Source organism: Amphimedon queenslandica, unplaced genomic scaffold, assembly GCF_000090795.2.
Source record: "Amphimedon queenslandica unplaced genomic scaffold, v1.1 AMPQUscaffold_13401, whole genome shotgun sequence".
Taxonomy (NCBI): domain Eukaryota; kingdom Metazoa; phylum Porifera; class Demospongiae; order Haplosclerida; family Niphatidae; genus Amphimedon; species Amphimedon queenslandica.
The window spans coordinates 56,544-72,210 of record NW_003546363.1 but is presented as its reverse complement, the minus strand read 5'-3'; the positions used below and the strand labels follow the sequence as shown (position 1 = coordinate 72,210).

Sequence of the window (15,667 nt, the reverse complement as noted above, 5' to 3'; positions counted from 1 at the left end):
CTGTGTGGTCATCAATTAAAACATCTAATCAATTATTCATAGCTAAAGATGACCGCAATCTGGTGTTAAGCACGAGGTTAAGCATGTCTTAGATAATAGAGTAAAGGAAACTTCCTTTACTTTTTTTCTCTATTATCTATGAGCATGTGGATCTAAAACTGTTATTTATAATAAGCCAGTAGCAGAAACCCCTTAGTATAAAACACATCCCGTGTAAAAAATATGGATGGGAACAACACTGCACTTAGGTGTTCACTCAAAATATAATTTTCCACCAAAATAATGACACCATATGCAAGGAAGAAATGAACATATTAATTAATAATAATAAATTAATGATAATAGAGAGAGAGAGAGAGACAGCACACTGTAAGACTCAAAGAAAAGAGCAGTGAGTGAATGAGTTAAATAGGAGAACCAGTGTTGTTAACTTATTGAGAGAGAGAGACTGAAGCTAGTTCTTTCATTATTTTCCCCTGAAGACAGGGCTCCTTCGCAATACGCATAAATTTACTGCTGCAGTATTTGTTCTTCACTGCTTGTTGCTTCGCCGTGTGCATACTTAGTACCAGTGACGCCATTTTGCCGACACAAGGGAGGACATCAGGTTCTGTATATTGACTGTAATGTCTTAGAGCAGGAGTCTATGGGAAAAAAGCAGGTTGGTAATGCAAATATTTCAAAACAATAATAATAATAACAACAACAACAACAACAATAATGATAATAATAATAATAATGTAAAAATGAAGTTTTAAAAATAAATATTTAATAATACTATAAATACTAACCCATTCTCCATCAGAGTATAATTTATTAGAGATATAAAGGGCAGCAGCTGCAACTAGAGAAGGAAGGTATTCCAGCATTGAGTAGTCAGGGAGGCAGAGCTCCATTAAAAACTTGGCCATCGTGTGCATCTGAGGAGTAGCCTAGAGAGAAAGAAAGAGGACGGCTATTATGAATTACAAAGAATTTTTTTTACATTTTTGGCACTAAAAGTTGACCCTGAAATAAACCTTATTTTTAAACGTTACATGCACATGTAATTGAGTTGATTCTAACCTATTTTTTAAAGTTATTTTAGAGTGACTTAGAAATTACAAATATAAAATATTATAATTTAAAAACTCTTAATACATCATGTAGGTACTATATAATGTCTTGTTTGCAATTAGTAAATGATAGAAAGAAAGAGGACAGCTAATAATGAAAAAAAAAAAAGAAAATTTTTCTACATTTTTGGCCTGAAAACTGACTCTGAAATAAACCTCATTTTTTAATGCTACATGTACATGTAATTGAGCTGACTTAAGGCGGATTTACAATATTACGCTAGTCCTGACGTTACGTTGACGCTGGAATAGAATCTGGTTCTATTCCAGCGGAAAGCATGCGTCAAAAGGTCAAGTCGCCCACGCTTTTGATTAAAAATTGACGGTACGCTGGCCTAATGTCATATTGTAAATCCGCCTTCACAATAACTCGAAATTAAAAGTATAAAATATTATAATTTTAAAATGTCTTGTTTGCAATTAGTAAGTGGCATGACAAAGTTTTAATGATGAAAAGAGATTATAAAAGGCTAGTGCATGTAACTTACATCGCCAGCTCTTGAGTTACGTCTCAAGAAGTGAAGGCAGAGTGGATTACCAAAACTATAATCAAGTGTTTTTAGGATGTTTCTCTCCATGGCTTTAATTTCAGTATTGGAGTACGTCGAGTCAGTTATGTAAACAAAGTCAGCGACTTCTGGAGCATACATCTCTTCATATTTACTGGCAATGAGCATGGCAGTAACACCAACCAGCTGCAACTTGTTCTTAGGAATTTCAGTCACCTAAAAAGTAATATTAAATAAAAATAGCAGTTTAATTAGGTGCAGTGATCCAGAAAAAATAAAGAAATTCGGCCGAAACTATGTAGTGATTTTGGGCCTAATTTAAAAAAATCTATGGGCTATAGCCCATGAAATTTTCTTTTTTCTGAATATTTGCCCATTTTAAAATGCTCATAACTTTAAAATTATTTGTCAGAAAATGCTCAAACTTTCTACACAGCATAAGGACATCAATATGCATCAGAAAATGTAATAAAAATCGGGGGTTATTTTTTGGCCATTTTTTGGAAAAAGCATGGGCTATAACAGGGAATTTTTCAGAAACTGGCCTATTTTTTAAAATGGCCGTAACTCAAAAAGTTTTAGTTGGAATCACCTCAAACTTTCTATATAGCATAAGGACATCAATATGCATCAGAAAATGTAATAAAAATGGGGGGTGATTTTTTGGCCATTTTTCGGAAAAAAGCATGGGCTATAGTACAGGGGATTTTTCAGAAACTGGCCTATTTTTTAAAATGGCCACAACCCAAAAACTTTTAGTCGGAATCACCTCAAACTTGCTATATAGCATAAGGACATCAATATACATCAGAAAATGTAATAAAAATTGGGGGTGATTTTTTGGCCATTTTTCGGAAAAAAGCATGGGCTATAGTACAGGGGATTTTTCAGAAACTGGCCTATTTTTTAAAATGACCACAACTCAAAAACTTTTAGTCGGAATCACCTCAAACTTGCTATATAGCATAAGGACATCAATATGCATCAGAAAATGTAATAAAAATTTGGGATGATTTTTGGCCATTTTTTGGAAAAAAGCATGGGCTACAGTACAGGGAATTTTTCAAAAATTGGCTTATTTTTTAAAATGGCCATAACTTGAGAAATTGAAGCCAGAATCAACTCAAACTTTCTACACAGCATAAAGACATCAATATGTATCAAAAAAATAAAATAAAAATTGAGGATGATTTAGGAGCCATTTTTAGAAAGAAAAAAAAACCATGTACATACACTAAAATATCAACCTTAGTGTGAAATATCAATTAATATGCAGCAATCCAACACGCCGTACCTTGTCAGACATGTTCTTAATTTGTACAAAGCGTCCATCAGGATCAACGTCAATGATCTGTATAAATCCAACGGCACTGGAAGACGTAGCAGCGACTTGCTTCTTCCTTTTAGAGCGAGGGCCCTCTCCGTCACGAGCAACACGAGGTCTCTTCTCACGTGGAGTCGTCTGCAAATTGAGCCTACAAAAATATAATTATAAAATAATAGAAGTATAATATAAAATAAAAAATATATATATTTTTTTAAATGTGTATTTTCATTTTATAGTCATGCCTTTGAATTATAATTTAAATGTCAATTTGCCTCCTTGGCTCAAATCCTACTACAGTTGTGATTTAATGCAGTGCCTTACCTCTGTTCCTCCTCCTGGAGTAGTGCAGAGAGGGTGGCAATCTCCTGCTCTAACTGTATCCTCAGATCAAACAATTCTTCATATTCTTTCATCTTTTGATCATAATTGACTCTCAGGGCACGCATCTCATCCATGAGGTTAGCCAACTCAGCAGAGTGGAGCTGCTTAGCACGAGCCAGATCTTCTGACTTTTCTCTTAGAGAACTCTCAAGCTGTTCATTCTACGCAAGAGAAATAAACAAATAAAATATACTTATATATGATTATTATTATTATTGGTACTGTTACTATAATTTTATTATCATTATTATTATTATTACTGTTATTATATTATAATTATTTAAAATAAAATTAAGAGACATAGGCAATTTAATTACAATTAAACTCCAAACCTCTACACAATATTACGTATCATATCCCCTATATTAATTATTAATTAATTAAATATTATTATACCTTCTCCTGGAGTTTTGCGATGTCTCTGTTATATTTAGCCAGTGTAGTGTGACAGTTCTTCAGCTCACCATCTAAACGTACCCTAGCAGACGCGTCACGCTGACTCTGTGACTCCAATGACTCAAGCTATAGCAATAGAGGAAAGATATGGGCACTAATTAGAATAAACAAATGGGCATTAATTAGAACAAGATACAGGTGGGCACTAATTAAAATAAACTATAATGTAGCACACATAAAGTAGTACATGCATGCTTGCTTGAGTTTGATTTAAAGAAAAATGCTTAAAGGTGGGTGGGGGATTAATTGGAAGCCAGCAGCATACCCTGGTCTTATAGCTCTTTTCAAGGTCAAGTTTAAATTGTTCAGTTTCTTTCTCAATCTCTTCCCGAGCCTCATCAATGGCCGCCTGAAGACGCTCGGCAAAATCGTCATCAGTCTCCTCGACACCGTCACGATGTACAGTGGTCAAACCAGTACGTTTTATAGTGAGTAACTCCTGCATAGTTAGGAAGAAAAATAACAAAAATATAAACAATAAGTTGTATGTATATACACATACATGTGCCCCATGGCAATTTTTTAAAAGTAATAATAACTAGAAAGAATGTAAAACATTGAGGGACTCCGCCCCTGACCGCACCTCCCAGTCACGCCCACATGTATGTTCAAGTTCTTGTAAGTAAGGGCCTCGCCCAATAATTCTAATAAATGCAAAACTCAAACCTCATCATAGACTTTCTTCTTGAAGGCGAGTTCCTCACGGAGTGACTGATTCTGGTTCTGAATATCAACTTTTGCGAGAGTCTCTTGCTCCAGAGAGTCCTGAACCTCCCTAAGACGAGCACGTAAATCATCAATCTCTTCTTCAAGGTCTTGTATCTAAGGGGGGGGGGTGAGAGAAAGAGGGGGAGGAGAGAGAGAAGAGAAAGATAAAAAGAGGAAGGTCAACTGATAAGCTAAAACTATTAAAAATAAAATAAATATATTACACATGTATTATGTGGATGTACTTAAACATTAAAGTGATGGTGTAAAATTATGACTAATATTCAATCAACATGGAGATAATGCAAAAACAAAAGAGCCTCACTTCTTAAGACAGTTATTCATTACAATTACACTAGTATACATTGTACCTTTTGTTTCGCAGACTGGTTGTCAACAAGTGAGGATTTGTACAAGCTCTCAAACGTCTCTGCACTTTTCTTAGCCTCAGCCAGTTCTTGTTGCATGCGATCATAATCCTCACGAAACTCCTTTAGCCTTTCAGAGAATAACAATAATAATAATAATAGCAGAATTGATTATTATAAATATATAGACTATAGCTATTGATAATTATTACATCCTGAGATGTATTCAGTAATAAAACAACAACAACACGTTAAAAGACAAACATAAAACATACACCAAACACGACGGGGAACATTAAGTATAGCTAGTACTACATACTACAGTATACACCCACTAATAATACTGAAAATGATACACAACTACGTGTGCATGTACTTAATGGGTGCATGGTTTACTAATAGCATGTATGTACATGTACATGTATGCTTTTATTTACAATTAGGAAAATCCCATGTGGTAAAGCAGAGGCAGTTCATTACTACAAAGAGTCACAAATTGCTCAAATACAAAATATTTACAATAAGGAGGCACTTGCCAGCTGCAAGTGTTAGGACAGTCTGAACCACCACCACCTGTAATAATGGGGTCATGTGTGTCTCACATATGATCCGAACCCAACACCATGATAAGGTCAAAATACATGCACTGTATAGCACTTGATTATATAATAATAACAAGTGTTTTATACTCATAAAGCTGCAAAGTTTTTCTATCCATCAATCTTGCATAGTATTAAATTATTTCTTTTTGTGGAATTCTTTTAATGAAATCCAAAAATTTACAACCATAAACTATAGTTAATCCCAGTGCCCCACCCACAAGTACACAGCCAGAAAAAGGTGTTACAAAATCCCTCCTTGCCTTCCCCATAAAGGTAGAATTAAAAACTCACTCTGTCTCTAAATCCTTGATTCTGTCTTCAGTTTTACTGGACTGAATCTGATAGCGTGCTTTCTCCTTTGCCGTTTCATCAATGAGAAGACGTGCATCTTGAAGCTCCTTCTCAAACATCCTCTTAATGGCACCGCTCTCCTCCTGTGTAGTGGTCTGCATGTGCTCTAAGGTGACATTCAGTTTCTCTTTCTCATCTCTCAAGCGACGGACTCGGTTTATGTACGTTACGAATCGGTCGTTGAGGAGTTGTAGGTCCTCCTTCTCTTTCATTCTGGTCCTCCTCTCCGGCGTGGGGAGAGAGGGAGAGCTGGTTGCTTGCTGTTGGCTCATTCTTGGGAGAGATTTGCGCGGCCACGCGGTTAAAAATGGCGGTCCGGAGAGTTCTAAATGAAGGGTAACTGGTTTGTAGGAGCCTGGGTTCTTGTGAAAAGAAACGACCGGCTGTAGATTGTAAGGGGGACTTTTAGGGTAAGAATAAAAGGATGATGGAGGGAAAGGAAAGGGCAGCCTGTACAGGACCTATTAAATCGAACCAGAACTGGAGAAATCGAGGGCTGCGGTTTCGCGCCTACAGATTCCGTATATCTCCGTCAATTATTTGCATTTTGAGCAGGCGCTGCACTGTCTGCACAGGCAGCACAGCTGAACTTTTTACGCGGAATAACTCAAAACTTTGAAAACAAAAAAATGGACATCATATCTCACAAAGCAGAAATCTTCCAGTCCAAACTGATTGAAAATTTCCAGCTACTGGAGACATTTTCAGAGCAAGGAAGAAAGCGAGCTCCAGTCTACAACACAACAGATATATTAAGTAAGCCATTTTTTTGTTGCAGCTGCAAAAAGTAAAGTTGCATTTTTGCATTGAATATCAGAGGGGTCATTGTTTGAGAAATTGACTTTAACTGTCCCTGAGCAAACGATTAAATTCAAAGTCTACAAACGTGATCATGTAGCCCCCGAAATCAAGACTGACAAGAGACTGGGTAGAATAAGAAATCAGAACAAACTTCCATTGGGCGTATGGGCTACTTGGATCAGTGAGAGTATCCTATTAGAACTAAAAATAAATTTTTCTCCTTTGTATTACCAAGCCCATATTATAGTGCATTGCCTATACATACTAAATCAACAATCTACATGTAACTTAGCAATAGAAGCAGTTGCAATTATTTTTTCCTTGACTTGTGGTATGACCAAGGCCCAGTCTTTCAGATATTTCTCTTTGTTCTTACTATTGTCAATTCTATAACAATTAGCATTCAAGGAGGTAAGTTACATGCAAAAATGATCACAAGCTTCATAAATTAATTTTTATCCATTTCTTTATATGCAAACAGAGCTATCTCCTATTGATGAGAGGCTTGGTATACTTGCATTGAAGGAGATTCTCATATTCATTGATTTATTTTCAATTGCAATGTTCTTCACTGAGATATGGCTTAAAATAATTAGCTCCAGTTTCAAAGATTTCTGCAAAGACAATTGGAATATATTTGATTTGATTATAACAACTCTGGTATATGTAGTGTAAATATAACCATCCATCTTTATTCTACTTTAGTCTACTTTACCAACAATCATTAGCCTCTTTTCACAGTCAAGATTAGCAGAACAATTAGCAGGGTTCAGGATACTTAGGGCAGTTAAAATAGTAATAATCATTTTCATATAAAAGTTAGATATTGTTACATTTACAGGCATACAAGCTTAGCCATCTTCGTATGATTGTCCTGACCACTTTGAAAGCCTCCAAAGTCAGTGCTTTCTATCAGTTAATAATTTTATATTGCCTTCGTTTAGTCACTAATATTCATCACAATACTACTTGTGACTGTTGCTTACATCTTTGCTATTGTTGGTACTGTTATTTTTGAGCCTTACTCGACCTCTCAACGAACTGATCTAAACTTCACTAGAAGCTTCCGGTAAAGAATAACTCTTATACTGGCACCTTCTAATTTAATTGAGCAGTTACATGATAATTTCTTTCTTTCTTAACCGTACAGGTCACTACCTAATACAATGGTGACATTGTTCCAACTCCTAACATTTGAAGGATGGCACAACCTCTACAGTGACATTGCTAAAGTATCCAACAAGGTTCTTGCTGGTTTGTACATATTGCTGTGGATATGGGTCGGGGCTTTCATTTTTAGAAACCTCATAGTGGGAATCATGGGTAAGAATGTAATGATTGAAATAATTAAGTTTACCATTATTATAGTGAATAATTTTAAAACAATATCAATGGCAGTTGAAGAGGAGAGGATCCATCAAGAGAGACAGAAAGAGCTGATGAGACTAAAAAGGGAACTACACAGTGAAATAGTTAAACAAGAAGACATAAGGTACAGGACACCTGTACATGGACGTGTACACATGTTATGTGACTGTGTATACATCTCATCCGAGTCTATTGCTATAAACCTGACAGGAATGAAGAAATAAATATTAAAGAGAAAGACATCTTTTCCGATGGTTGGGACAAGACAGTCAATTCATATCTTCTTGCATTAGCCAGTGATCCTAAGGAAACACTGTGGCCTCGTGATACTCTCTTTAAGTATGATAGACACTGTTCTGCAGAGCTGTTTTATATGCTAGCTGATAGGTATTTACAACTGATGGAGCAATTGCAGGAGAACTTGGAGGAGTACGATCAGATTCAGGAACTTACCAGTAATTGGAATGAAAAAATTATGTTTGTTTTCTACTTTTATACATAGGAGAGTGCATATTAAGTTTTCATGATACTGACAATGAAGACCCACACTTGCAAGGAAGTGTTTATTCACAAGACACTTCACTCTGTGAAGAGAGCCACTCACTAGCTGAAGTAGACGAAACCGAAAGTCATCATGGACAGCATCCAGAAACTGAGTCTATGGAGACACAAGTCTCACACACACACTCATTGTCACATGGAGGAGATGCTAGGTCATACAGCAGTCGTTTGAGTGTGCCTTTGAAGCATCAGTCACAATGGAAGAGAGCTAGAAGAGAAGCACACTCCTCACATTTACATGGAGGTCTAACTGAACCTAAAGTTGAGAGTCCAGCAGAGTTCACCATTCCTACCATTCGCATTGAAGACATTGAAAGTGAACATTTTGAAGATCACAAGATAGAAGGACCCGATACTATTGAGGAGCAAGAAAGCATGTCTTTTTGAATATGACACTGTAGTTTATAACATTGCCTGTGATTTATAGAAATGTCCGTTTTTGAAATTAATAAACTAAGCAGGTAATCATTTTGAAAATGACAGAGATAATTCTTGATTTATTATTGCATCTTGTGATAGTGAAGCTAATTTTAATCAAAATTGAATAGAAAGTTTGAGCTGATTTGGACCATGAAATTTCAAAAGTTGCCACAAATGCTTGTCACATGCTGCTTAGCTTCATTTAGTACGCTTTGTAGGAAACCCTAGTCATTGATGAAGAGACTAAAAGAAATTATATATTTTATAATCATTATTTATATAAATATACTGTGCTAGTAATGGAAACTGTACAAGAATATTAGAATAATAATAATAATGATAACAGTCATTATCAGTGATTAGTGTTAATGTGTATGAGTGTGTGTGTGCACATTAAAAGTACTGTGCACGTGAGAATGAATGAATGAGTGCATTTGATTATTGTTTATAAATGAATGCTAGTCATTATACTTACGATACATACATAAAAAGCATTCACATAAAGCTCCTCCCTCTCATACTCAATTAACTAAGTTTTAATGTTTTGCTTGGGTTGACCTTTACGCCTGTTCTTTCTCGAGTCTCCGCCCGCATTTGAAGGCGTGGCACTCATCAAAGGAGGCGGGGCACTCTTTTCCTCGTGTGGCGTGTGATTGGCCACTTCCAAAGGAGGAGGGGACTTCCCCTGACGGTTCTTACTGGGACTTGAGGTATCCTTGCGACGACGTTTATGGACCTTCTCATCAACCTGCTTCATCAGCAGCTGCTGAGTAATACGATTAAGAGTAACGTCAAGATGAGTCTTGGGTGTCTTAGAGGATGGGACGGAATGAGACGTCTCCTGTTGATCTATTTTTCTCTTCCTCGATATTTCCAGTGGGCTTTTAGTCTTCTCCGCTTGCGGCAAACCCTTTCCTCCTCCTCTTCCTCCACCAGCAGCTCCTACCCCAGGTCTCCCTCCCTTTCCTCCTATTATGCTTGGTATCATGGCATCAGCGACTCTCTCAGTCAGTGACTGGTGTCTAATCCCTCCTCCGCTGGTACTAATAATGTGATTCCCATGAGAGGACACATGAGAGGTGGGCTGGGGACTGCTCTTTTGAGTGTTTGATATAACACCGACTCTTTCAGCTGCTATCAGTTGCTTGCGCGCCTCCTCAGTCTCACTGTTAAACTTATCTTCTTCTCTCTTCACTCCTTCAATTATCTCTTTTAACTGTGACGTCAGTTTGGTCCTCTGCAGTAGCTTGAGGTTAGTGAAATCGCATGCCTCGCATAGCAAGACCTGCTTCGAATTGTTCTTTCGTATCTGCCATGCCGAAGCAAAATCACAGCCGCACTGATTACAAATCGGTTTGACTTTAGAGGCTCCAGTTCCCCCAGAAGAGGCTGAGCCTTTCGAAGTATGAGGCTGATCAAAAAACTGTGTCACAGTCTCCAGGCCAAGGTTCTTAACGAAACTCGGATCCTGTACAGGGATTATGGGCCAAACTTGACGAAAGGTTTTTGGATAAGGAAAAGACGATATCCTCTTGTCAATTTGTTTTTGAAAAGTGCGTTTAACCGTGTTCTGTTTCACAAGAAACTCGCGATACCTGCGAGAGTTCTCAATAGTTTTCATTACGAGAGACTCGTCAGGTTTTTCGCCGGAAGAGAGAGAAGGAGGGTTATGTATTACACCTGGTACAGTGGAAGTAGATATGAGAGCAGGTGGGGAGGCAGGGGAGGGAGAGTCAGATATAGTGATGACCTCGGGCGAAGAGGACTTGTTAATATCAGTGATTGTTGACTTCTTTTTATTGTGCTGCGTAGATGATGAGTACTTAGAGTTTAATTGATCGACTGCTACAGAATCAACTAACTGCTGTAGTCTAGCTGATATAGGACCTTGGGACCCTATAAGAAAGAGATAAAGAAATAAAACCTTACCACATGTACTAATTTTATCCTATTTGATATACTGGGGATTATTTGGCTCTACCAATTTAGGGAATTTAGTTAAGTATTGGTAATAATTAATGATAACACAAAGATCCCTTTGATAAATTTAGCACACACAATATAGCAATCCAGGCAGTGTCACTAATGATATACTTCTTGTATTAAACAGCATCCAAGGCCTCACTAAACACATAAAAGATGGCTATTGAAAGAACAGTTAAAAGGACACACTGCAAGTTCTTCAACTGCTCAAAAGTATGATCTTCTATAGAGGATCAAGAGTCCATTCTTCACAAATAAAGAGAACCCACTACATATGGAGGAGCCAACAGCAACAGGAAGGTGTTAACATGTTAGGGTCAGGTGACGGGTCACATGACATGTCTCATTAGCACACTGAAACAATACAAGCGTCAAAAGACTATTTTTAGCTAGCTCTCACTTTTAAAATATTTTCATGAAATTAATAATAAAGTGAAAAAAGGAAACACTTTTACAACGCACATCCGCCACTTACCATTGTGCGTGATTACAGCATCGCCAGATCTTATCACACCAGTAGAGACCACACCTCCTCTCTCGTGAGACGACAAATCTTTTGAAATGATCGAAGGGCTTTCATTGGGCTGTCTCATTTTCTTCAACAGTTCTAGTCTCGATTCTTCTTGGCGGAGTAGCTCCCTCAGACTGGTCACCTGCTGTTCCTGGGCTTGTATTGAACTAGCATTGAGCATCTGATGTAACTTCTGCTGTGAGTTAGTGGAGGAAGAAGTGGACTGCTTTTGTATGAGTCTATTCATCTCGACTGATGGAGAGATATCATTAGAAAATGAACTAAATAAAAGAGAGAGAGAGAAAGAAAGGGAGAGAAGTAAAAAACATACATGTACATTGTAATTGAAGAACAATATGGAAAATACTGTATTACTTAACATACTCTTTAACCTAAATACTAAATGCTTAATACTCATACACTAATATTACTACAAGTATTCTATGCTAGAAAAAGCCACAACTTAGCCTCTAATACTGCCTACTTCCTATCATTTCCTATTATATCAAAATCATTCTCTCTCTTTGATTTCATGATCAGTCGTTCCGGGTCCCACTGCCATTTCCTAACGCTGCCTTCGATCTCGTCCTCGCTGCTGCTGCTGATAGATGTGTCTGGTGGGTGGAGTCTCGGGGACTGTGAACTACAATGTGGTCGCACGTTGAAGGCCAATTCGTAAGCACATTTTTGAGAGCTTTTTCGAGTAGATATATTGAGTTGGTCTGCAAGGAGAAATAAAAATAAGTGAGATTAGCTTCACTTTAAAGTTTTAAAATATAAACTAATAGTTTCTAATTTAAATTTAAACGCTTTCGTTTAATTTTTAAATACACAAAATTAAAAGTCAATCAAGTCAAGAGGAGCTTACATTGGAGGCTAAGGAGTAAGTCAGAGCAAGCCGAAGGGGTCAGCGAGATGTCTTGTAAATTAGAGCGACACCTTTCAAACAGCTCTGATATAAGTGATTTGCTTCTCCTTGCCAGCTTCCCAACACGCTCTCCCCCTCTCTCGCTCCTCTTACAACCGTTACGAACTACAGCAGCATCAGGCCAATGAAGACAAGTCTCTCGCAGAAGATCTTCAATAAAGTCGGAGCCGAGAGAGGAGGAAAGACTCTTCGGCATCCCGAAATAAGGGAAGACGTATTTACGGAGGTTGTGCGCTATTTCCTCAAAGGGAACTTCAGAGGTGGAAGAGGAGGAAGGAGAGGAGAGAGGGAAGAGAACATGGTAATTGGAGTATGCGTCAATGTAGAGACAAATGTAGCAGAATGGGCCGAGGGGCTTATCTGTTATATCAATGACTTCAACCTAGTAATAATAATAATGATAATGATAGTAATAATAATGATAATGGTAGTAATGCCCCATAGTCTTGCCAGTGGACTCAGAAATTGGGCTAAAGACCCCGTACTACATACATGTGTATGTTGCAAGGTATTTCAACAAAAATGACTAGGAGAGAATTCTCCATTTTTATAACTTTTTCTGATACATATACATGTTCTTATGTTGTGTAGCAAGTTTGAGCTGATTCCGACCAATATTAGATTTTTTACGAATTTTTAAAGTTACTCAAAAATCAGGCCAAAGACCCTGTACTATAGTACAGGGTTTTTCACCAAATTTCACCAAAAATGACTAGGAGAGAATTCTCCATTTTTATAACTTTTTCTGATACATATACATGTTCTTATGTTGTGTAGCAAGTTTGAGCTGATTCTGATCAAAATTAGATTTTTTACGAATTTTTAAAGTTGCTCCAAATCCCAAGTACTGTATTAAAGCATGCTGTTTAGCTGACTTACGTGTAGCATGCTTTGTGGGAAATCCTGCATGCAATGTACATATATTTGTGTTTTTACAACGATTATTCATTGTTATTATTAATTTGTGAATGCAAACACACAACTATTCCAACCTGCCCTTTCTTCATAAAATAGCCACTCTTCTCCCGTTTCGGTTCCTTAAGGACTGGAGTCTCAACAGGACTGCTGCTGGACCCGTGGCACCCTGGACACAACTGGAGGTACTTCTCTATGGCTAATTGAGGCACACCGGCATAATGCTTAGAAACCTAATAATAATTTAAAACATTATTTTTTCTCTCTCTCTTTGTCTCCTTCTCTCCCTCCTTTCCCTCTCTCTCTTCCCCTCTCTCTCTCTCTCTCTCTCTCTCTCTCCTCTCTCTCCCCCCTCCCTCCCTCTTTCTTTACCTCAGTGTGGGTCTTTGTAGATGAAAGGTGGTCACCGTTCACAATGTGAAATTTAGTAATGATATCATAAAACTCTTCAATGTATGCCACACGACGCCATGAGGCAGAACCAGCCGACTGAGGGATCAAGAAAGAAAAAAAAAGAAAGTCAATATGCACCAAGACAATGTACATGTAATACAAGTGGGAATTAATTTCACAGCCAATTTTTTTTTAATATTAGATGCTCATGCACGTAAGTCAGTTTATATAACATGTACAGCTCATAATTACATGTGTATAGCTCAAAGATTTATCTAAAACACCTCAAAAATCCCTCACACAATGAGATTCATGCATTGACCAAAATACAACAACTTTCAAAACCACAAAAATGTAATCTACAAATAAAAGGCCACACTTTTAAGGATTCATAAAATTATTCTCAGGAAGGTATGCAATAGGCATCAAAATATGCAATATAAATTGGGAGTGGTTTTGGAGCTACATGTATTTCCAATGAAATCCCATGCATGAGAGATGAGAAGCTACTAACTAATATAGAATAGCATGTAGACTAAAAGCCAGAATTAATTGCATTAAAATGTATCAATATTAAATCACAAATTCCCAATAATAAATAATAACAGACTCACGGGGTCAGGGACTGGGATACACAACACTTCCTTGAGTCCAAGCATCGGATAAGACGTGAGGGCGAACCCCTTACTCTTAACCCACACACAAAACGGGTCCCTCTCCCACAAGGAGGACGGCTTTCCCTTCAACAAGTGCATGATCTTGTCCCCCACTTCTTTGCAGACGGTCTCACTATACAATTTAGACTCATCAATGTAGCTGCTCCGACAGAAAGAGTCAAAACTTGACCTCCAGTCTGAAGGCGAGGTCGATGATGAAAGAAGAGGTATATCGCCTCCAATCATACTCAGTGACATAATGTCCGTGGATTTCACCCTCTGAGAGACATCTGTCTTCACAATAAACAAACTTCAATCAAATTAAAATATCAAATTGTCTGTTCTCTTTCCTCTCCTCTAATCTGGCTTCCTCAAGTAGTGTCGTCCTTATATGGCGTACGTGACCACGCCCCTCTCTCTTCTCTTGTCCTCCGGCGTACTGGTCGTTCCTGGCGTGAAGATGACGATGGTTACAGGCAGTGGGTCACGGAAATCTGATATAGCACCTCAACTCAAAAAGAGTACACTATATATACTACTGATTCACATTTATGTACACATGCAATATGAATAGAGTAAACATGTACATGTACATGTACAGGGTACATGTAGGCGTGAAAGTTTGCATGTTATGTGTGTGGGTGTGATTTTGTAATCCGTACCTGGTACCAGTAGTAATAACTGTAAGAATATCTTGATGATCTGAGCACTATGATAAAAATAAGAATTAATTAATATTTAGCAGACATTAAAAATAATTATTTATTATTATTTAGTTTTAAAAATAATTAGATCAAAATGTATTTGTGATAAATGCTACTGCAACACAAAAATACAAGTTAAGCAATGATCTTAAATTGAATCATTCAATTTAATTAGGTTCAAACCACGCCCATTCATAATTGACTGTGTCCGCCATTACAATTATCATTATTAACCATGTTTTCTAGTCTATTTGTCACTTTACAGTACACAGTAAACATTCAAACATCTTAAAAGACCCGGTACTTGGATTTAGCAAAGCTGGAAAAGATTTCTCCTTTACTAAGAAGCCATCATGGCCGCGGGTGACTTTTGCATAATTTAACATCTAAAACTCACCTCCACTGATATTCCTCTGCCTTTGAGTGTTGGGAATGTGTCGTGGGGACAGAAGATTGAATTATATTTTGGCCACCGCCTGTATCAATATAAAGTGCTGACGGGAGAAGATGAAACGACCAAATCACCACATGCACTCATATACACACAACACTAATAAATGAGAGACTCACACACATACACACACGTACCCACCAAACCGGTTTGACCAGT

At 37.4% G+C, this 15,667-nt stretch overlaps 4 protein-coding genes across 4 annotated transcripts; 1 reads left to right on the top strand and 3 right to left on the bottom strand.

The window, feature by feature from the left end:
- Nucleotides 1-221: 221 nt before the first annotated feature.
- On the bottom strand, nt 222-1,866 carry LOC105312816 (G2/mitotic-specific cyclin-B-like). The gene is made up of 3 exons (XM_011405744.2): nt 1,604-1,866; nt 792-932; nt 222-644 (listed from the first exon to the last, which is right to left on the bottom strand). The coding sequence occupies exons 1-3, from the start codon at nt 1,790-1,792 to the stop codon at nt 432-434; spliced, it is 543 nt and encodes a 180-aa protein (XP_011404046.1). The 5' UTR covers nt 1,793-1,866; the 3' UTR covers nt 222-431.
- A 986-nt stretch (nt 1,867-2,852) lies between these two features.
- On the bottom strand, nt 2,853-6,333 carry LOC100639783 (prelamin-A/C-like). Its single transcript, XM_011405754.2, has 7 exons — nt 5,758-6,333; nt 4,868-4,994; nt 4,455-4,610; nt 4,054-4,227; nt 3,729-3,854; nt 3,273-3,493; nt 2,853-3,099 (listed from the first exon to the last, which is right to left on the bottom strand). Exons 1-7 carry the CDS (start codon nt 6,087-6,089, stop codon nt 2,886-2,888), a joined length of 1,350 nt encoding a protein of 449 aa, XP_011404056.1. The 5' UTR covers nt 6,090-6,333; the 3' UTR covers nt 2,853-2,885.
- Nucleotides 6,334-6,368: 35 nt separating this feature from the next.
- LOC109582113 (cation channel sperm-associated protein 2-like) lies at nt 6,369-9,035 on the top strand. Its single transcript, XM_019996738.1, has 12 exons — nt 6,369-6,573; nt 6,635-6,805; nt 6,961-7,029; nt 7,100-7,278; nt 7,324-7,413; nt 7,460-7,516; nt 7,563-7,687; nt 7,769-7,941; nt 7,987-8,110; nt 8,197-8,325; nt 8,374-8,441; nt 8,489-9,035. The coding sequence occupies exons 1-12, from the start codon at nt 6,447-6,449 to the stop codon at nt 8,932-8,934; spliced, it is 1,758 nt and encodes a 585-aa protein (XP_019852297.1). The 5' UTR covers nt 6,369-6,446; the 3' UTR covers nt 8,935-9,035.
- A 163-nt stretch (nt 9,036-9,198) lies between these two features.
- Nucleotides 9,199-15,660, bottom strand: LOC100639532 (uncharacterized). Its single transcript, XM_011405752.2, has 8 exons — nt 15,455-15,660; nt 14,312-15,062; nt 13,677-13,793; nt 13,382-13,537; nt 12,330-12,771; nt 11,946-12,183; nt 11,426-11,742; nt 9,199-10,863 (listed from the first exon to the last, which is right to left on the bottom strand). The coding sequence occupies exons 2-8, from the start codon at nt 14,609-14,611 to the stop codon at nt 9,497-9,499; spliced, it is 2,937 nt and encodes a 978-aa protein (XP_011404054.2). The 5' UTR covers nt 14,612-15,062; nt 15,455-15,660; the 3' UTR covers nt 9,199-9,496.
- Nucleotides 15,661-15,667: the final 7 nt, after the last annotated feature.

Coding starts and splice junctions, on each gene's coding strand:
- LOC105312816 (XM_011405744.2), bottom strand. CDS start 1,792: ATGCTCATTGCCAGTAAATATGAAGAGATGTATGCTCCAGAAGTCGCT. Junction 933..1,603: donor GTAACTCAAGAGCTGGCGAT/GTAAGTTACATG, acceptor CTTTCTCTCTAG/GCTACTCCTCAGATGCACAC. Junction 645..791: donor TATACTCTGATGGAGAATGG/GTTAGTATTTAT, acceptor TTTTTCCCATAG/ACTCCTGCTCTAAGACATTA.
- LOC100639783 (XM_011405754.2), bottom strand. CDS start 6,089: ATGAGCCAACAGCAAGCAACCAGCTCTCCCTCTCTCCCCACGCCGGAG. Junction 4,611..4,867: donor ACCAGTCTGCGAAACAAAAG/GTACAATGTATA, acceptor CCCCCCCCTTAG/ATACAAGACCTTGAAGAAGA. Junction 4,228..4,454: donor AGAAGAAAGTCTATGATGAG/GTTTGAGTTTTG, acceptor CTAACTATGCAG/GAGTTACTCACTATAAAACG.
- LOC109582113 (XM_019996738.1), top strand. CDS start 6,447: ATGGACATCATATCTCACAAAGCAGAAATCTTCCAGTCCAAACTGATT. Junction 6,574..6,634: donor CAACACAACAGATATATTAA/GTAAGCCATTTT, acceptor ATTGAATATCAG/AGGGGTCATTGTTTGAGAAA. Junction 8,326..8,373: donor CCTCGTGATACTCTCTTTAA/GTATGATAGACA, acceptor GCTAGCTGATAG/GTATTTACAACTGATGGAGC.
- LOC100639532 (XM_011405752.2), bottom strand. CDS start 14,611: ATGTCACTGAGTATGATTGGAGGCGATATACCTCTTCTTTCATCATCG. Junction 13,794..14,311: donor GTATCCCAGTCCCTGACCCC/GTGAGTCTGTTA, acceptor TTGATCCCTCAG/TCGGCTGGTTCTGCCTCATG. Junction 11,743..11,945: donor ATAATAGGAAATGATAGGAA/GTAGGCAGTATT, acceptor TCTTTTATTTAG/TTCATTTTCTAATGATATCT.